This window comes from Parus major, chromosome 2 (assembly GCF_001522545.3).
Source record: "Parus major isolate Abel chromosome 2, Parus_major1.1, whole genome shotgun sequence".
Lineage (NCBI taxonomy): Eukaryota > Metazoa > Chordata > Aves > Passeriformes > Paridae > Parus > Parus major.
The window spans coordinates 49144814-49166548 of NC_031769.1; the positions used below are offsets into that span (position 1 = coordinate 49144814).

The following is a 21735-nucleotide window of genomic DNA, read 5'->3' on the forward strand; positions in this document are numbered from 1 at the left end:
CAAACCAAACCAACCAACCACCCACAAAAAACAAACTGCAAAGGTGCACCCTTGACATGTGCTTCCAAGAAAGATATATGTACCTGCCTCCTCTCATATAAAAACTGGCATATGGATGCATCCCCACACTCAAAGACTAATCATTATCAAAATCATTATGGACCAAGTTTTTCCTCTAGCATATTAATTTTATACCACTTCAAACACATCAAATTTGCCAGGATGAGTTCTAATTTACACTCTACAAGTGAAATCAGAATGAGGACAAAATGCAAGGGAGGCATCAACATACACCTGACCCTATAAATGTAAAGGTAACCTGATACTCAAGGAGCAGAAGAGAAAAAAAATCCTCTAAAGTTAGCCACATTTTCAGGGACTGTCAGTTCACAAAGCAGGGTGAGATTGCTGGGATCTGCAAATCGTTTTGGCTTCCAGCATTTTCAGCACAAGATGAATGTTACCGTGACTAATGGGATTTTCTATTAAACATGGCCTATGGAAAGTAGACATTTCAGAAAACAAATCAGCACTTTACATAAATGCATTTATGCCTAAAATTGTATTTACTTTTTTTTTTTTTTGGTATGAAGCTGACTGCAATATACTCTCTTAGGAATACAGCATAAGAAACGCTACTGTACCTTATTTATATGCACTTGAAGCTTTTTGCTGACTACAGAAAAAGTGCTAGGTCAAAACTAAACATTTAAATAGACTAAGACTTACAGAAAAGAAAAATAAAGCAGAATATTAAAAAAAAAAAAAAAAAAGCAAAAGCAAAAAACTCCCCTGTGTAACTGCATCTAAAAGTGGTGGCAAATCTCTGCCATTCCAGTTTTGCATTTCCTACCATGATTACAGTCCTACAGTCACCTATCAATCACTTAACCCGCATTTTTGTTTTCTTTACAGAGGAAGGCATACAGGTTTCTTCTCTGAGCTGCTCCACTGATTTAATGTGACATGAACCCCACCTTACCTGAGTCTAAGTGCCAGGGGTCAGTGGCGGCCGACATTGGTGGGATGGTGAGTGGAGATGCCCCGCAGTTGGATTCCACCAGTTCTCCCTGGATGTGGACGTGAGAGGAGGCGTTGGTAGGTCTCAGAGCCGCTTTGAGAGGAGCAATCTGGTTGAACTGGACTCTCGATAGGCAGCCAGTGAATCCTGGGGTGTTGTATTTGTATATATCTTGGTCAATCTTCCCAATTTCTATGGGAAATTGAAGATGGAAAAAAGTTAATCAAAACAATTTGTTGCTTTGGAAAGCATGGTTGGTCTGCGCACTTGATTCCCAGACCTCAGCTCCCAAGTCCCTCTCTGAAAGAGACTGAGATTGTGTCAGACCCCAACAAGTTTCTTTACATTTTATTACAGATTAAAGCTGGAAACCTTCAGGCCTTAACATGACTCGGTTTCACTGCTATGCTATCATTAAAATGAAAGGCTGGCATGAAGGAGTCAGTGAAGGAGTCATCAAAGAATAAAAAAAGCCAGGAAAAAAAATATTTTTCTTAGAAGAGTATTGGAAGAGAAGGCAGTAGGCAGGGCAGTCTTGGCCAGGGTCTCTCCTCCCAGCTGAAACCACTGCTGTGAGAGATGCCCCTTCCATATCCCTGGCCTGTTGCCCTCTTGGTTCTACTGGGGGGGTTGGGACCACTTGTGGTCATTTCTGTCTCTCTCCTGTCTCCTCATTGGGAGACCAAGTGTCCCTTCACCAAGAGACCAAGGGTGAGGGGACCTCCTTGGTCCTTTCTCCTGGGTGCCAAGCATTCCTTTGACAGGGAAGCCAAACTTCACTCGTGTCCCTGTGGCCTGAGGTGGAAAACCATCCAACTCCAGTCTCCTTCTTTTACTCCCCTGCAGTGCAGAGGGGTGTAAACCAGTCCAGTTCAACCAGGATCTCATCCAGCCCTGCTGAAGGTTGAGGGAGCTGAGATCCTGCTGCTCCTGTGGGCTGACAGACAAGCTGGCAGCCGGCGTCCATGAGCTGACCACAGGGCTCTGCTACCATTCTCTAAAACAGCTATTGTCTCTCAAAGTTGCCCCCCAGGTAGCTTATTCCCTTCTAAAACACCAGCTAAAATGACCCTAAAATCATGTAAAATGCCCTTACTACCCAGGAAACTGGCATTTGCTCCCAGCTGTTTGATTTCTGCCAGGACCTGTTGGAACAGCCTGAGTCACAACCAAATCAAAACTGTCCCTCTCTGTCAACTGTCTGCATTAGAGGGGTATTAGCATTTCAAAGCCTCACTGCAGTGTCTAATATAATATTTACACGACAGTGGGGAATTTGGCTTCCTTTCTTCCATGGTTGTGCAGAGTGAATGAAAAGGACACATGGGAGCGTCAAGTTTTTGCTGTATCAGGGATTGTGCTGCTCCAGAGGCACCGGGACACCTCCAACCACCTTTCCCTGGGTCTTTAGGTTAATGCCTGCCCCTTGAAGTCAGTGCAAAAAGTCATACTAAGCTGAGCAAAGAAGAAGGGGACAAAAAAAGGGAGCAGCAGCAGCACGTAAGTCAAAGCACCATGTTATTCAAAGGCAACCTTTTCAGACAGGAACAATGACAAGCATTGAAAAATTTAGTGTTTTTGTAGGAAAAAAATGCCTGTAAATTACAAGATTGTGTCATAAAAAAGAAAGGAAGGAAAACAGAGGTGGGAAATAAAAGCTTATGAGAGATGTGAAGACGAAGTGGGAAAGAAGTTTATTTTAAGAGTTTGGGGTTAAACTGGTATATCTGGGTTGGAATTTTGCTGCAAAAAAAGAAAAAAAACCAACTAAAACTATTAAAAATTCCATTACTAATCTTTTGGTAATGTCTGTGTTCAGTTCTAACCAAATCAGGAACAATTATATGAGGTCTGAGCTGTTTAGTGTCCCTAAAAACTAGCATGATATATATGTCAGTGCTATATTCCTACGTATGCTGTGGGCTTGGCATCAGGGATATGTACATGGATTTTCAAGGCTACAAACCAGACAAACAATTTTATTTTTGGGGTTTATACCTTAAGTATGTAGTGTGAGAAAACTGGTGTAATCGTGGCAAATCTAGAGCATGACTAAAACAACTTAGTGATTTTCACACAGAACGAAGCTACTTTTATTGTCTTTGCAATGAAGTTAGAATGATAAACAGGCAGCATTTAGGTCCCCCTCATACTTAGCATAAGGGCACACAACAAAGATGGATAATCTGAAAATTACTTGTATTAGATCATTATACAATCCACTACACAGGAATGGATTTTCTGGTCCCTGCATTTTCCTTTTTTCTCCCTTGAGAATGTTTTTTCTTTGCTAGGGCTTATCCAGCCTATATTAATGTTATTCCCATATTTCACAAGCTGGAAGTGAAGAGTGACTGTCACCTCTGATAAAGTGGACACATCCTCAGGACTCAGCTTAAATACTTACTAATTGTATTAGTCACATCCAGCTCTCCTTCAAAAAAGTAGTTTGACCAAACCATTAGCAATACCTCCTTGAAAAATCTGAGAGCAAGTAAAAAAACCCTCGCCCATGTACGTAAGTTTTCCACCGTTAGTAGAAAAGCTGTACAAAAGCCAGTTCACGCATTTGAATGCTACCTGCAGACCATGTCACTCAAAGTTCCTTTCTGACCACAATATTCACTCTCTCTTACTTCAATAAAATATTCATGGCATATTCACTGAAGAGCTGTTTTTGAATAATCCTTATAATCTAATAAACAATGACAAGATTCTTCAAACACTGTAACCACTGTTGCTAACAGTTTAGTGATTTCACTCACATTTTAGCTATTCTGTGGAACTTCATGCAGAAGCTAATAGCCTCCCACACACAGTCCTGACTGACAAGAACAAAGATCCATGAATATTACTGTGCTAATTTAGAAACTTCAGCTCCATGCTTCTCTAACTCCATAAACAAGTGATGGATACTAGACTGAATGAATTAAAAGAAAATAACAACAAAAAACCCCAACCTAACAAGTCACCTTGCTAAAGACCCACATTCCACACACTATGACTGTGAAAATCATCCCATGCAAATTTCCTGCCAGCTCACATCTCATTGGTGTTAGAGCAATATAGATCAGCTTCCATGGCTGTGAACGTGTTCCTGCCCCTGCATGTCCTTTGGGGCTCAGCACACTGATACCCTCTGATGTTAGGCCATTACACTTTGTTTCCCTGTGCATTTGAGCCTAATAAAACAATTCCTGTGGAGTGCAATGATTGCAAAATGAAATATGTCTTTGGTCTCATGACTAAAATTCAATTTTCTCCCTGTAACAAAGTGGGGAGAAAATCAAAAGATGATTACAATGACATTATTTAAAAAAAGGAAATGTACAGTGCAAGTACTTCACATTGTTCCAATTTTCAGCACATAAGCTGGTGCAAAGTCATATAAATATGACAGCATACAGTATTATCATTACCCAATAGCAACATTTATATTATTGCTTTCAGACCTGATGCAGCAATCTCCTGCTGGCAACTTACCCTTGTGTGTGTCTGTAATGAAAGACTGCAAAGGCACTTATTATTTTGGCACTTATTATTTTTTATACTTCAACTGATTTTAGCCATTTTCTACCTTGACCACACAACCTTCTGACTTGAGACGAAGGCCACAATTACACAAGAGCGGTCAGGTGAACCCATTCTAGCACAGATGCATTGCAGTGTACAAATCCTTAACACTAAGCATTCACACAATAACTACGCAACTGCACACCCACATTACTTAAACATTTAAAAAATCTATAGAACTAGCACACAGTATGCCAAGAATCTCACAGATGTTGCTCCGTATCTTGTGTGTTATCGTTCACTGAAGATATCTTTAACATCAATTGCTTGTCTTTTGCTATTTCTTTAACAGTAAAAAGATACAGGAATTTAATCCTTAGTTACCAATTTTGATTTCAGGACTTATTTCTCATGGTTGTGGCAGAAACATGCCACATGGCAATGAAAATAATACTATTTCTCTCTTGAAAATTATGTGCCACTACTAAAGAAGCTTTTTATCCACTAAGTGAAAAAATGTAAAGAATGCTTACTTTCAAGCATATTTCACAGAACCCCAGAATATTCTGAGCTGGTAGACAGCTGGTAATCCACAAGGATTACTGAGTACAACTCTTAAGTCAATGGTCCATCAACCCACAACTCTGGCATTATTAGCACCCAGCTCTAACCAACTAAATTTATCTCATCTGTAACATAAGACACCTTTAATGAGTACCCAATGTGCTGAAATTGATTATTTTATAAATCTAGAAGAAAACAAAATAAATTACAGTGAGGATAAAATTGTGGCCAGACCAGTGCATAAGTGACAAAGGATAAGCAGCACACAGCAAACTAGTCAGTGTAATCAGGTTATCTACTTTTTAAGCCTTTTTGCCCTTACTACTACCTGTAAGTACAGAGTTGTGGCTCCTGCCTAGGTGCTATTACAAGAGAAACCAATAAACACTTTGATTCAGATTACCCAAGCTAGCCTAGTGAGCATGCTTCTGATGAACTACTTGTAGAAGTAAACACATTGCCAAATACACTTTTTATCTAATTTCTCTCCCTTTTCTACTTTGCATACTTACCATTAAAAAATTTATAGAGTAGCTCAAAGGGCCATAGAGCTTCTAATAGAACAAGAAGTTACTGCACTGCTGGAGAAGTCTGGCTCTACTCAGCTCTACAATCCATTTTTTATACATTCTTGTAGAATCACTTAGAAAGGCAAGAAAAAAATGAGTGTGATGTAGCAGAAAACAAAGATGATGTGTTTGGTCCCACAGCTCTGAGCAGGTTTTACATAGATGAAGAACAGCCTTCTATTTATGTAAAGCTCCCTGTGTGAGGATCCTAGAATGTTTCACACATACCCAAGGCTTTTGCAGCACAAAGCTGTGCAATCCAGCACAGTACCGTGCCCAACCACTATTGCCGTGCCATGTGTGGAAAGATGGCTTTGGATTGTGTTACACGTGGACCTTGGAAAGTGGCAGAGGAGACAGAACCAGCCACGAGGGAAGTAAACCTACAAAACATGTTTTTATTAAACTTATGTGCTGAGTATCTTTGCTCAATACCTTCTTGCTATGTAGCTGATCTGTGCATTTTTTTTCTTGATGGGCTATTAAGTGCATACCGATACAGAGAGTCATAATAGATTCTGAACCTTGAACATTGTTCCTGACATACAGAGATCAAGACATCTATTTATAGCAAATTATGTTCCATTAAGAAGGAAATGTAACAGAACTTGAAGTATAGTTTGTGGGTATGTACTACAATGTATAAAACAAATATCCTCCTATGAATTCCCTTGGAACTTTCCAATGGAACCCTTCAAAGTAGAAACAAGGCATAACCAAGGGTACCTATTCTAGTTCAGCCAGGCTGTCAGTAAAGCTGTTACAGCCATCTAGCTCTTCTTTCTTTGTTGGTAGTGGGAAAGCTCTGCCCAAAGTAGCACACGGAGCAGGGTAGGGAGAAACAAAGCTCTGTGTACTGGTGTGATTTTGGTCTTGACAGAAAATACCTTTTAAACAAAGTAAAGTCTCAGAAGCACAACCAAAGCCCCTTTCAGTTGAATTTGCTAAGAAGACTACTTCTTACACAGTTTGCACAGAACATCATTTGAGTTTTGAAAATGGTGAAAAATCTAACTGTTTGGATTTAGGACAATGACTCATTTATATGTGCCCATTTACGCTCAGGAATACAAGAGCTTAATGGTTTTGGAAAGCAAGGAACCACATACATCAGCAGTGGGAGAAGTTCATCTTTGCCATACGGTGGTATCTCTGGCTGAACTACCAGGCTGCTCTGCTATTTCATCTAAGAACAAGCATCCACTCAGTGGGTAGACAAAATGTAATCCATTATCAATCTCTACAGCCCTTCCACTCGCAGTACTACATTGAGCCTAAACTGTATAATATTTTAATAGACTGCGCAGGTGAATTCACCAATTCAATTAAACGAACCACTAATTGCTTCTGGGTCAACCTTAGCAATAGATTTTCTCCTAGAAATAAAGTACCATGTGCCCCCTTGTTCCCTGAAAGATACCTTGTTATGTCACCCACTGCTCTAGGAGCAACTCAATCAGCATCCCAAGCATCTCTCTGTTATGGTGTCAGGCTCCACATAATAGAAAGCAGTTTAAACTCCGCTGAAAGGAAGCTATTGATTTAAGGAATTCACAGTCCACAGAGATTACTAAAGCAGTTTCACTTACTTGAAGCCTAGATGAGCCATTCAGTGCAACATCAAACTGCAGCACATGCCAATACTTGAGAACTGGCATGGTGTAAAAAACTCAGGAGAATAAATTAATTAGTTTGGATCCCAGTCATCAGGAGAATCTGTCTGGGGTGGCATACATCTGCTAGACCAAAGCCACAGGGCTAAAAAGTCCATGCCAGGAGCAGATACGACACATCCAAAAGAGGGGTAACACCAGAGAATGGTAAAATGACATTCTGACACACTACTGGGTTTCTGGTCAATATCCTCCAGTGTGAAGAGGAATCATCTGTTTGCTACCTGTCTGTGTATATCTCCTCTGTTCTAAAAGCAATAATTTCTACATAAAAAACCCCCTAAAACACGCTAGCTAATACCCATTTACTGTGTAGATAATGTGTGAGTTTAGAGACGCTTAATACTGCCAGTACAAAGCAAAGAAGCTAAACAATCATAATGAGCTGTACTTAATGTAAAACCTCAAGACATGTATGGAGACTGAACTGAGCTACTGTAAAGACTCTTCATGGCCCTCACACTTCCCTGGCTTTTGATTTCAGTCTCTGAAGTGAATTTCAGCAGGTGGTACAAACTAAGTATGAAACAATAGGGAATCCATTTCATTCATTACTCAAAACTGAGCTAGTGCATGCTGCTTTTTGGATACTCATTCCAGTGGAACAAGATGCTCATTTATGCTCAGGGGATGCTGGGGGCACAAAAGGGTGAACAGCCCCTGAAAATGGGCATCTGAGCTTCACAAGACCCAAGTGCAAATGGCTACCAAGGGCTCCTCATGCAAAAATTAAAATCCTGAGCAGCAGATACACATTTTTTTCATCCACAGGTCTGCAAGGGTCAGGTGGTATCCAGGAGCTTCCCCACCTGTGCCCTTCCCATCAAGTTAATACAATAAAGCTGCAGGTGGCCTCTAGTCCCGCAGCGTGCTGAGAAAGCCATCCTGTCACTCCCCCTTCTGGCACGTGTCATGAGAGCCATGTCTGTCCCCTTCAACCTGCAACCATGATCAGACCCCAAAGTCAGATGCCTCCAGATATGCCTAGAACTGATTGCTTTCCAGAGCCTTAAGGTGCCACTTGCAGCATGGCCCTATCCTGTGACATGATCCTTCTGTGGCTATTGTAACTTTTCCTTTGTAAATTTATGTTACTTGCTGTAACTCTTCTGATTTCCTTTCATAAGATGTTATAGCTTGCATGGAATAATTTTGTTTAGGTGGCTTATATATATATCTAGACTGGCAGCCTCACTGACCATGCACTGAAACACAGAGAAGATGCTATTTAAGGTCTGTGAAGCACTGTGCCAGAAACCAAAGGATTTAATGTTAACCCAGCAGAGCCAATCAACAGTGTTGCACAGCATATGCACAGTGCTTTCATGTGCTGACACTCAAGAAATGGCCTTTCCACCTACGATACCAGCAAGAGGAAAATTACTTATGAAGACTGTAACAGCTCAGTGCATGTTGTAGTTGCACCAGTGGCTTTATTAGAATTGCCCAAACAAAGGCCATTCCTTTATGAAACACTTCTGATACTGTCTGCACAAGTGAAGAATGATTGAACTGGGTGAAAAATACACAGGATTAGAGAATCTGAGCTGGCCTGGAAGCTGTGCTGCAGCCCTGGAACACCTCCAAGCCTCAGTCCCTGGCAGAGGAGTTACGGCTTTCAGGTCACACTGTAATAGAGACAGTAAATCACTGACATGAAATATACTCCTATCAGAGTCCCATTATTGCAGGAATAATAAAACTAGTGCTGGTCTGCAGCTCCTCTGTCAAAAAAGGCACCGTGAAGAATGCTATGAAATGGAGATGTTATTTGACAGCAGCCTGTTTTCACATTGCCACAAGTGTAAAGGGTTTGAGAACAAACTGGATTTTTTTTTTCCTGCTCTTTTGTACTGATGATATAATTACTGACTGTTTCAAGATTTTACACTGGATGTATGATTTCCTGAAATCTTCCATTTTAAAATGTCATGTGTTAGCCAACACTTATCATTAAGAAATTCACAATGCTTTTTAACAAATGGGGAATTAACTAATCCTGCAAGGTTCTTTGTAATTGTGTTATAAACGCCACAAAAGTAAGGCCAAGAGTAAAACTGAACATCATTTTTCCAAGGAAACAAGTAATTTTTCCACATTTTGCTACTAACTTGCTGTATAACCTTGATAGAGCCACTTCAGATATTCATGCCAAACTCTGTCTCTCCCTCTCAGTAGAACAAAGGAATTCTCCCGACTCTGAGCTGAGATCTTTCTCAAGGTGTTTTGAGACCTAAGTAAAAAAGGTATGGGTATTGCTTTTAAATATGAAAATAAAATGAAATAGTTTTCTTTTAAACACACTTTAAACTTCTCATGACTTTGGAAAGGTGACTAATGGAGACACAAGACTGTATGGCACATTTACATAGATAGAAAAGAAAGTTCTCCCAAGGGTAATAAAACAGTGCAAAAATCAGAGCAAAAGAGAAGAAATACTAAGTTTCTGGAGATCCTTTGTTGGCAATGAACTATACCCAGCATACAGATACCAGATGAAAGTCATGAATTAGGCAGAAGTTTTCAAATGGTCTCACTCAAGAGTGGTTGCTGTGAAGTGTTCAACTGGGGACAGAATCTTAGTGGGAGCAAACAATCAACTCCATGCCAATAGGACCAAAATTCCCACTGGTTTTGTGGAAGGAGTTGCCTTTCTGTACATTACCCTTTCTCTACATAACTGTGAGAGATAATACAGTCATTTCATAAATTTCTGTAGCATTCTATTCCCTTCTACAGCACTAATCATTCTGCTTGGGCACCAGAGGCAAAAAGCTCAGGCTGTTGTTTGAAGGAGGAGTCCCAAATGTAGGGAGAGTTCAGAAGAAAGGCCATTCACCCAGATGATGACCTGAGCTGACAGAACAGAACACTAATATTGTTCACTCAGGCTTCACCACATACCTTGGCTGAAAACCCTCCTGAGAGCAGAGGGAAATCCTTTGATCAAGAAACAAAGTGCTCAGCACAAACGGGTGTAACCCACCAAGCAGCAGAAACCAGCAGCTCTCAAGGTAAAACTGCGTAAGAAGTATGATGGCTTGCCCCAAGAACAGTTTTCTTTTTCTACCCCATCCTCTATCCTTTTGACCAATAGCAGTCAGATCACGGGTTGAGGGCAGGGGAAGAGCCACCACCAGATATTTCATCCACAGCAAAGAATTAAAATGTTTCACCTGCTTTTTTTTTTCTCTAGGCAGTCTCTTGACTGAGCAAGAGGAAGTGGATGATGGGGGAGGAGAAAAAATTACAGACAAAATTTCTTTAAAAAAAATACAAACAACAAATTTACTAAATAATTTTGTCATCATAGATAGCGCTATGAAAAAACAGGGCTGGTATTACAGACAGAATTAGCTGCTACATTGTATTTCAGCAGGATTTATAAGCCCATCCTAATTTATGCTCCTGATAAATAACCTTGACAACATCCTTCATAACCCTTAGAGAAGGATATAAAACACATACATTTTGCATTTGCACTATACGAAAGAAATACGCAGTTTTATTCATATCATTTATCTAAATGTGCTTGTATGTCTTAGGGAAGCTGGCTGCAACATAACACAGAAAATTCTTCTCAGGCCAGAAAGTAAATAAATAATCAAATAAGTCTTTTGCAGCCTGTAGTCAAATGTAATGTGTCTTGGCCAAAGTCCAGTGCATTTTGTTATATTGTGCTTTTGTTACAACTCTATTAAAATTAGGTAATTCCAGTCTGCCATTACTTTGCATTTTAATGGGTATTCTCCTGTGACTACCTGCGAATGACCTCATAATATACTTTTCATTCTATCTCACTAGCCTCAAATATCTCAGTAAAACTGCAATGTCATCAGAGTGGGTAGGCTGAAATTCCCTCTCTTGCCTCACTCCCCCTTTGCTTAGTCTCACTTGGAAATGGTAAAAATGCTAGAATAAGAAGATTTGAAGATCCTTGGTTTGCAACTAAAACTAGAAAGAAAATTTCAGTAAGATATTATCTTTATTTGTATATAATTTATACCTCATATTAACCTCAGATATATATAAAAGTTGTTGAGGGTTTTGTTTTTTTATTTAATAATTAGAAAGGTAAAGTATTTGCAATCTGTTAAGGAACCATTTTTAGGGATCGTAGTATCACAAAGATAAAACTTCTTTAACAGTTTCACATAACTTTCCTTATTTAATTTTAAAGAAACCCATTGTTATTGCACCTATGATGTTGGATTTCAATCCAATGTAACATATAAATAGAAGTTTTCTTTGGAACTGACATTTTTCAGAAGATATACACCATGCCACATTATGAATAAAAAAAGATGTTTTGAAGTAGTGGCAATTTTAGTTCAGTTACCAAAAGCCTGAAAGAAGCAAGCAAATGAAAAGCAGAATGACAGCAAGAATAAGAATGCTATAACTTAACAGGTAATTTTTTCTTCCAACATTTTCCTTCTGTTTCCTTTACTTCTTCATTTGCTATTTAATTTTTCTCAGATCAAAACACACTTTTTTGTATAGACAATGCCAACCTAGTTGTAGTACTGAAAACCATTTCAACAATTCAAAAAATACTGTAGGAAAAAATAATACAGGACAGTGCAAGGAAAAAGAATCAATTCAATTTCTTAGAAGCAATTTCTTTTATGGTTGGGGTTTTTTCCAGTATTGTATGCTTCACAATCTGAAGCTGAACAATTCATATTTGAACAATCTCTATTATGTGCTTTTCTTTGTTACTAGCATAAAATGCACTTTTGTATCTCCTCTGCTGGAACATGCTTATGTGTAATAAATTCACTTCTGCAAAGTATTACTATTTGATGCACAAATTATCATAAAAATTTAACAGCCACATTAGACAGATCAATGACTTCTCTAGTTCATTGTTCTCTCTCAGAAATGAAAAGTGACTGACAGTAGCTGATTCACAAGTACTGTAACAGCATGGGGCATGTAAAACGATCCTCTCCCAGAACACCTTTTCAGCTTCCCATAAACATGGGCTTTAAACCTTTCTCAGATGAAAGCTGCATCTTGCCTTTTGGATTTATCTACCAGCAGAACTGTCTCCAGTGAATGTGCCCAATCTTTTCAGAAACCATTAATGCTGCTGACCTGCACAGCATCCCACACCAATGAGTTCTAGTGCTGAACTACTCACTCTGGGATGAATAACCTCCTGCAGGTCATTTTAAGGCTGCAGCCTGGAAAAGGTAATTGAGGGTCTCAATTTCTCTTTTCACAGAAAACCACTGCACACCTCCACCACTATAGGACTGTCCTGTATCAAAATTTGGGTGGACCAACTATATATTGATTAAAAAGAGAGCTCTCAATCCTTAATTTAAAAGAAACCTTAATGCACTTCAATTATGAGTGTCAAAGCTCAGCATAAGACCCTCTACACCTTTAGGCAGTGGAAATTATGATTTCATAAAGAACAAAATGTAAAAGCATTACACTAGGATCTGGAAACCAAAAATGCTCCCTCATTCAATAAATACACGATGATGATAGAAATGGGTGCAGTTCGATGCCAGCCAACAAATTTCACTCCATGAGGAACAGTAAGGAATATGTATAGTTAAACTGGACCTTTATTGCTTTTCAAATCACATCCAGAATATTACATGCCAGGCATGCTCAGTGTACACAGCTTTTTCAATGCTCTCATCCAGAGTCCTATTCAGCAGGTAATGATAACAGACATTTTGAGGAAAAGACAGAGCCGGGTATGTGAAGTGATGATGGACGAACTGGACGAGACAACATGCAAGGACTAACTCAGTGACTATCGCTGCATCTCATCAGATGGTGTAAACTGAACACATCGAGCTGGCTTAAATCAAACTGTGCACTATCAGTACGCTTTATCATTATTATTACATCGCACCCAAGCACAGAGTGATGTGCTGGATTAGTATCTAAGGATACAATGCCATTTGCAGTATAATGGCTTTGTTAACAGCTGTAGCATGTGCTCCCACCCAAATATTGAAGCAGAGCTTTGGCTGTTCCTTATCCCAAATGGATTTCTTTAGAGGGACAGACAAACCTTTGATCAAGCTGCAATAAAAAGAAATATAAAAATATTGTAATTCTAGGATCCTGTTATGCTTGGTCTAGCAGAGAAATACATTACAATAAGATATTAAGTTCAAGATGCTATAAAGATAAAAAAACCTGTCATTTGCTTAATTTTCTTCAATGTTGAACAAGATTAAACACTTCGTGCCGCATCGGCTGATCAGACATGTCTAACACAGGACCTCTTATTAACTTGCTTCTTTTACAACCAGATCGTAAAGAAAATAAGAAAAAAACTTACAGGTGGACCGCAGCACCAGCGCCAGAAGACGATCTAAATCAGACCGCCCTTCTTCGTCCCTTCGAGCTGCCCCTGTCTCCGCCCCCAGCCCCCGATTCAGAGGATCCCCAGGCAGACACGAAGGACAAGGAATCCCCAGAGCCCGGACGGGCACCTCGGACGCGCCTCGCAGCTCTGTTCGGCACCGGAGGTGCGCTCACCTGCTCTGCAGGCACACGCTGCCGTGGGACCGCGTCCCTGCCGCCTCCCCCCGCGGGCTGCGACCCAGCACCAGCGCCTCACACGAGTGCCCCGAGCCCCCGCCCCGCAGGACGAGCCTCCCGGCCCCTCCGCCCCGCTCTACGGGCGCTGTGGGCCGGCCCTGCCCGCCGGGCACTCGGCGCGTCCCGGCCGGAGCTGCGGGCACGGCGGCTCCGGCCCCTGAGGGGGGGCGGGCGCAAAACGCGGAGCGGAGCCCAGCGCAGCCTCCCGGCCCGACTGCTGCGGGCGGCAATACACGGACTGGATCCGCAGGGGGAGTGGGCGGGGGTCCCGGGCCTCCGAGCGCCCGTCTCCCTGCGAGGTGCTGCTCACCATCAAGGTGCGGCGCTGTTAAACGGGGAATGTAGCTGAAGGTCGTTATTTGGATAAGTTTTGAAAGGTGCAATTCAAAACTATCTTTGCTCTTAATTTATTTGCATAGAATAAATAGCGAGATGACTTCTCCTGCTCTTTTCAGGTGGCAGAAGGGAGACTAACCATCCTGCCTAGAGGGCACTGGAAAAAGAAGGGGCCAAAATCCATCTATTGACACAGAGATTATGACACTGCCTATTATTCATCTATCCCTGTTACCAATCTAATACAGAGATTATGACACCACCTATTATTCATCTATGCCTATTAACAGAGGTTATGACACTGCCTATTACCCAGCTATTATCCAGCTGTTAACACAGACATGATGAGACCACCTCTTCCTTCTCTCCACTTGCTCTCAAAAGTGCCTCCTTGCTCTCTCCTGCTCTCCCAGCTGCACCACCACCTTCCTATCTCCATCCCTGCTCCATCACTCAACTACCAAATGGAGAGAAAGCCCCATGTGCTGGAGGGAGGGGAGAAAGGTAGAAGAAGCAGATACAGTTTTGGGATTGGCATAAACTCTGAAGAGTCAACAACAATGCAGGCTACAGCTCACTTGGAATGGCTGGGCTTGGCCATTGCTGTCTGCTGCTCTACTCACTGCTGTGAGCCCCAGTGTGGAAGCAGATGCTGCATGGCTTGAAGGGAAGGAGGCTGCCAGCACTGACTCAAGCCAAAAGTATCACTGCAGCCAACAAAATGCACCGGCCAGGGGGCAAATAGGGCCTGCTCAGCTTTTTCCCCAGTGAGGAGCCACAATTGAGTGAGTAAAGAAAAAGTAAATTAGCACTTTACCAGAAATAGGCCATAATGGGAATTATTGATCTTGGAGGAGCCAGGATGGAGGAAATATAGGACCAGAGTCTCAGAGTACAAGTCATGCAAGTTGTCACTCCAGAAGTAAAGCAAGAGATAACACTACTCTTCAGCAGGACCTCATCTAAGGCCTTTATTCAACTTGCATGGCATCACAGTTAGTCACATGAATTTAACTCTCAGTTTCAATTTCAGTATTTTGTCCCTGTCCTGGACATTTCTATATTGCCCAGAACAGCAAAACTTTCAAAAGCCACGGCTGAATAATTCATTACTTACTGCTAGAGAAACAGCCAGAGACTCTAAAATAGTTTAGACAGAATATTTTTTAAATATAGTCCAGAAGCAAACAGTAGTTTCTCCTCTCCATATTTCCAGAGATACAGTATTGCTTACATATTCTTGGTCAGTTTTTTTGGTCCTATCTTTTCCTGTGGGTTAAAAGGGGAGCACTCATTTACAGCACAGTTTCAGGTGTGAATTATAATTTATAAGAGTTTTGTAACAGGCGCCTCTTCAATATCATCCGTTCCACTCTCCTCTTATTTTTGCTGTGTCAGTAAGGATGTGTCTTGAGCAGTTTGCCATAGCAGTTCATTAACACCACCACATGCACCAGCAAGTACTTTCCTCACTAAATAACCATAAAAAAATCCATATATTTAAAATTCCGTGATGCTCAGCTCTCGAGTAGAAACTCTGAGAGAAAATAGCAGCAGCTTGACAGAGGGGCTTTTTCTATTTGGATTTATTAAATGATAATGTAGAAAAATGGAGGGCTTTAATGAACAGAGCTGGCACTGACTGTACATACAATCTATGTATTTCTTTGGAGAGTGCAACCTGAGACCTGTAAGCCAGCTGTCAGTGCCATTTTACTGAGGTCCATTATTATGGTTGTTCTGAACCAAGCCAGGTTTGATGTAATAAAACTGGATCCTCTTCTGCAAAAGCACACAACATTCAGTTCTGTTTCAGTATTTCACACAGAAAACTCTGAGAGCTCCCTCAGTCCCCCACAAGTAATGCATGCACCTGCTAATTTTTGTAAAGGAAAAAAAACCAGTAAATGAGGACTCTCTAACTGGTGAATGGTCATTTGTAGTAATTCTAGCAGAAACAATATGCAATTTGTGTGAGCAGTAGTTCAGCCTTAGGTAGTGAAGGCACTCAGAACTCAGCAGAGAGCTGAAAGGTCTCTCAGCATGGCAGTCTGCAATTTAGAGATATTCAGACTACATTTAAATGAGCTGGCCCAGGTACTAGAAGCAGTTTAACTGCAGAGGAACAGAATTCAGGGTGCAGGCTATTTGTTCCACCTTTAGCTGAGAAAGACCTTGCCAGAATCAATTTTTAATTGCCTGTATTCATAAGCTCTGGATCTGAGATATAAAAAAAAAGGAATGGAAAATTCTCACTTATAATTACATTCTTGGGAGACAATTTGCTTGACAGGAATGTTAATTACAGAATATTGAGGACAGCTTGGTAGGGAAGAAACACATCACTGGTGGATTTCTGTTGGTGAATAACTTAAACCAGCATGATCTTAAATGTTGGTGTCCCAACATGTATGCTAATAAAGTTAATGAAAAGGGGGTGATAAGCATGTCTGGAGTGTGTGAAAAAAAATGCCCCCATTCTCATTTCCTAGAAACTTCAATTTGGGATGCTGGGATCTCATGCAGCCAGTAGTACAGCATCATTAGATTATTGAATTTTTTTTCCCTAAAAATTTTACTGACTATGACATAAGGTAATTAGTTTGGACTTCATTATGATGAGAAAAGAGGACTTAATGACTGGCCTGGAAGATGGTGGTTGCCTAGGGACCAGCAATCATAACCTGATTATGTTCAATATGTGATGTATGTGCTTTAAAAAGGCTATCTGGTCAAAGCTGAGAGAAATAATGAACAGCAGGGAGAGGGAGGAGAGACGGGAAGAACTGTGGATGGAAGTGGATGTTAAAGGATAGGTTGTATCTCAAAGAACAGGGCTCCACACTTTATGCTTGTATCATATGAAGATGTAACAATTCCTTTTAATCAGAAAAAAACGCCAAATAAAATCAAAACCACATATCTAGGATCATTAATGGGACCAGTATTGAAGATGCTATTTAGCATCTTCATTAATGACATAAATGAATGGATCCAGTGCATCTTCAGCAGATTTGCAGATGACACCAAGCTGAGTGGTGCAGTTGACACCCCTGAAGGACAGGATGCCATGCAGGAGAACCTGGCCTAGCTCAAGAAGCGTGCCCTTGGGATTTTCATGTGGTTCAGTAAGACGAAGGGCACGGTGCTGCACCTGGGTTGGGACAACCCCCAGTACTGACACAGGCTGGGGGGTGAACAGATGGAGAGCAGCCCTGGGGAGAAGGACCTGGGGGTGCTGGTGTTTGGGAGGCTGGACATGACCCAGCCATGGGCACTCCCAGCCCAGAGAGACAAACGTGTCCTGGGCTGCATCCAGAGCAGCAGGGCCAGGGAGGGGATTCTGCCTCTCTGCTCTGCTCTGGTAGGACCCCACCTGCAGGGCTGCATCAGCTCTGGGGTCCCAGCACAGGAGGGACATGGACCTATGGGAGTGAGTCCAGAGAAGGGTCACTAGGATGATGAATAGGGTGGAACACCTCTCCTGCAAGGAAGGGCTGAGGGAAATGCGTTTGTTCAGCCTGGAAGAGAAAAGGTTTTGGGGTCATCTAGTTGTGGTGTCCCAGTGCCTTAAGGGAGTCTACAAGAAAGATGGAGAAGGACTTTTTTACAAGAGCATGTACTGACAGGACAAGGGGAAATGGCTTCAGACTGAAAGAGAGTAAGTTTTGAATAAGTAATAGAAAGAAATTCTTTCCTATGAGGGTGGAGAGGCACTGTGACAGATTGACAGAGAGGTTGTGGGTGCCTCACCTCTGGAAGTGTTTAGGACAAGGCTGAATGGGGCTCTGAGTAACCTTGTCAAGTGGAAGGAGTCCCTGTCCATGACAGGGACATTGAAACTAGGTGATCTTTAAGATCCCTTCCAGCCCAGGCCATTCTATGATACCAAGATTCTATGCTTATTTGGAAACATCTGGTAGTGTTCTCTAAGTACTCCTGGGTGTAAAGTGAAGAGATTACTCTTTCTGCAGCATTCCACAGACCTTTAATCACTGAAGAAGATACAGAGGACTGGAAAATTCCTTAGATCCTTCCAGGAAAACTGAAAATTGGTTAAAAAATCATATGATTAGCTATTGGATAATAAGCTTAATATCACTTTTCATAAAAGCAGTGGAAGAAACATTGTGGAAATCTGTAAATGACAAATAAATGAAAAAAATTAAGTAAGCACAGGAAATCTTCAAATAAATTAACAACTAAAAATGTTTCCTTAAATAAATTTAAAATTTCTGATTTCAAGTACAAGTTCATCAAGTTATATCGCTGTATTTTAAAAAGGTGCGTGTGTCTTCATGACGTTGAATTAATGAAGTTAGAATCCACAATATCAATAAAGCTTGTTTTTAGTGGAAGCAAGTCAGGGATCATAAGCTAAGAAGCTGAGGAGGTACTTAAGAAGGTAGAAAGAGCTCTTTAACCAAGTCAAGAAAGGCATAGCAAAAAAATCCATGTCTGTCAGGAAAAGCCAAACACGTTACGGAAATAACTGCAATTTTTGAAAATGTAGCAGATTAATTGTTGGAAGGAGCAAGCCAGGGAAGTACACTGTGTTATGTTATGGTTCCTGTTCCAATCTGCACAGTTCTGTTGTGTTTCAGTACAAGCCTTAGAGTTTTGTGATACTATTTAGCTAGGTTCCCTCTCACTCCCTATATTTAAACTGATGGCTGTCCTAATTGAAGGGAGTGGAATTATTTTTGGGACTTGCCACAAGTGCTTAGTCATTTGGCTAAATGGTCCTGTCATTATTAAATTATGAGTACCCTGTAATCACCTGATGTTGTGTTGCAGTTCCAGAAGCGTGTTCAGCTTTTCCATCAAGCATTTGAATGTGAGCAACCTCGCTTTCAGTATTATTTTTGGCACCTCTTTCGCATTACTGGAATATCAGCGCCTGTCTCTGGCTAGCTCGTTACCAACCTTTGTTGCTTGCTTGGCTGGAGTTGAAGAAAATGTGTGCAATTTTTCTATTATTCCATGTGCCATGCATGAGGGAAGGTGCCTCAACTGTTCATGAGAACATGATGGAAAGACACCTGCAGAGGAATGCTTGAAGCAATAGAGCCCCACCACCCTCGCAGAAAAGCTCTGCAAACACACTCCTTGAGACACACAAATTCAGCTGATGCCAAAGGACAAGGGCCTGTTGGCTTCATTTTTAAGGTGCCCTTCTGAGGACATCTCCAGATTGCCCCTTCTGGCCCCATCCAGTACCAACCACAGTCAGTGCTATCTGCCCACTAGAACTGGAATTGCTTTTTTTAACTGCCAGATGATCAGTTTGAGGAAGACAAGTCACTTGAATGAATCTCCTCTAAACAGGTATAAGAATGTTCACCCAGAAAATATATTATTATTTAATAAAAAACACCAACTGGCTGAAATCCCAAGAATATTACCATTATTTTTCATGATTATGGGTATAGAAAATTAGAAAAAATAAGGAAATCTGTAAAAACTGACAAAAAAAAAAAAAAGCAGCTACATGGATAGCAAATTAATCTGGATTAACATAGCAATATCATAGATGAGACTTAAACCCAAGCAATTCTCTGTTGTGACAAAGGAAAAGCAGAAACATTATCTTTTTCCATTCCACTGGATAAAAACAGACAGTGATGCTTTACCTTGGCTCATTAAGCTAAAACACCAAGTTATATAATAGGATACTGAGCTGGAAATGTCAGCCAGCTCTAGCCTGACAAATTAGGAGCAGTCTTTGGATATTTATAGAGATGAATACCTTTACTACTCTGCTATCTGATCTCAAAAAGTAATTTTCAGTATTATAAAGAGACTTATTCAAAGTTTATCGTAAGCTGGTGGAACCTCTCCCAAGGGCCATCAAGCAGCTGGGTGTCCTTGTGCTCCCATGCTTTAGCCTTTCCTGAAAGCATATATTCTGAGGTCTGCAGCCTCATGGACAATTAAACATTTTTACTCTAGGACCATGTAATAATTGAATAACACAAGATTTCTTGCTATTATGTGGAGAGACAGTCTGGGAAAAGAGACACAAAAGACATTGGAAAACATCTTTAAGGAAAACATCCCCCTGCATTACATGTGGCATATGTCTCCAGTAATTGTTTAATATATTAAAAAAAAGTACTCATCAATCATAGTAAGCACGGGTGTTGGACCAGCAGTAAATCCTCTTTGCAGACACAATCTTACTATGACAATTGTGTTGATGTTAAGAGAGCTGATCCTAAATAATAAATTCAGATTCAGGCAGGCTCCTTTTGGAAGCTATGCTCTCATGGAAATCTTGAGCAAATTGTCACTGATTTTTTTCTTTTTGAGCACATGCTTGTTCCAAAAACAAGAACTGTAGGTTGTAGGCTAATTTTGTGGACGAGGGGGTGAATGTGAGAACACTGATACGTGTGGCCAGACTGTATTGCTCTTGGCACACTGAGGACAGTTTTGGTAGCAGATAAGGCACACTTCATGGCAGAGAAAAAAGTATGAAAAAAACTTTCTGACCTACAGCACGGGAGCTTTCTAAATAATACTTAAAAGGATGGCGATTTAGATGAAACATTTTAACTGGAGGCTTTCCAGTACTCTGATTCACATCTTCAAAAAGTTCATCACTAAAATCTGGAGCCAGATAAGGAGAATGTGCATGTTACCTCACCTCCAAGCCTGCTCTCCAACCTGGCTTTAAATTTTAGAGATTAAGCCAGTCATCAACATGAAAGATACATCTCACTTGCTTGATTATGTGCATTAGTCACTGAAGAAACTGTAACTTAAAGTTCAGCAAACAGGGAAAAAGCAGCAGTCTCCTTTTCTTGCTTCAAGAGTAAACACCTGGACAAGAAGGTTGGCATAATGACCATGACACAAAAGGCTTAGAGGCTGCAAAAAAATCTATTTCTATATTTGCAAAAGAGAGGGGAGTGTACTTCTATTCCTTCCTTTATTCCCTCTCAAATAAATGCAAATAATTATGGGGAAATTGTAGAAAGAGTTTGTGTCCCTCCTGTTGAAACACCTGCTCTTCCTCTGTATGTTAGAAAATGAACATACAAGCATAAAACCTATTTTGTTGTTGAAGGACAAGGCCATAAGTGAAGGAGGTGATTCTTTTGTCCTCCTGAAGGAAGGCCCGTAGTGCAAGCAAAAGGACTGGGAAGGCCTTTTGTGTATATTTCACATTGCAGATCTTGGGACATTCATTTCACTTAGTTATTTCTGCCAAAGTTTCAATTATTCCACCCTTCATAGGGTGACTAGCAGCCTGGTGGTCACTCTATTGGTGATGATTTTGTTGCACACAGTCTTTGGTGAAGTTCCCTCTCTGAAATGAGTGCAGCCCTAGGGCAGCTGGTTGAGCTTTTGCATTATTTGGGAGCAAGATTATTCCTTGTTTCCCCAAAAAGTAGACTGCCACTGGACTTAACTCTCGACTGCAAAGGTGATAACCATAATAGAAAAGCTAAAACCAGGTTTTACACATTTTTCTTCA

The 21735-nt window shown here is 40.8% G+C and overlaps 1 protein-coding gene across 1 annotated transcript in view; it reads right to left on the bottom strand.

Annotated features, from left to right (window-relative positions):
• Window positions 1–21735, bottom strand: part of CNTNAP2 (contactin associated protein 2) — a 1020050-nt gene that overhangs the window by 24973 nt on the left and 973342 nt on the right. The window contains exon 22 of the mRNA XM_015618213.3: window positions 983–1213. Within this exon, the coding sequence (XP_015473699.1) occupies window positions 983–1213 (231 nt within the window). The remainder of the gene's footprint in view (window positions 1–982; window positions 1214–21735) is intronic.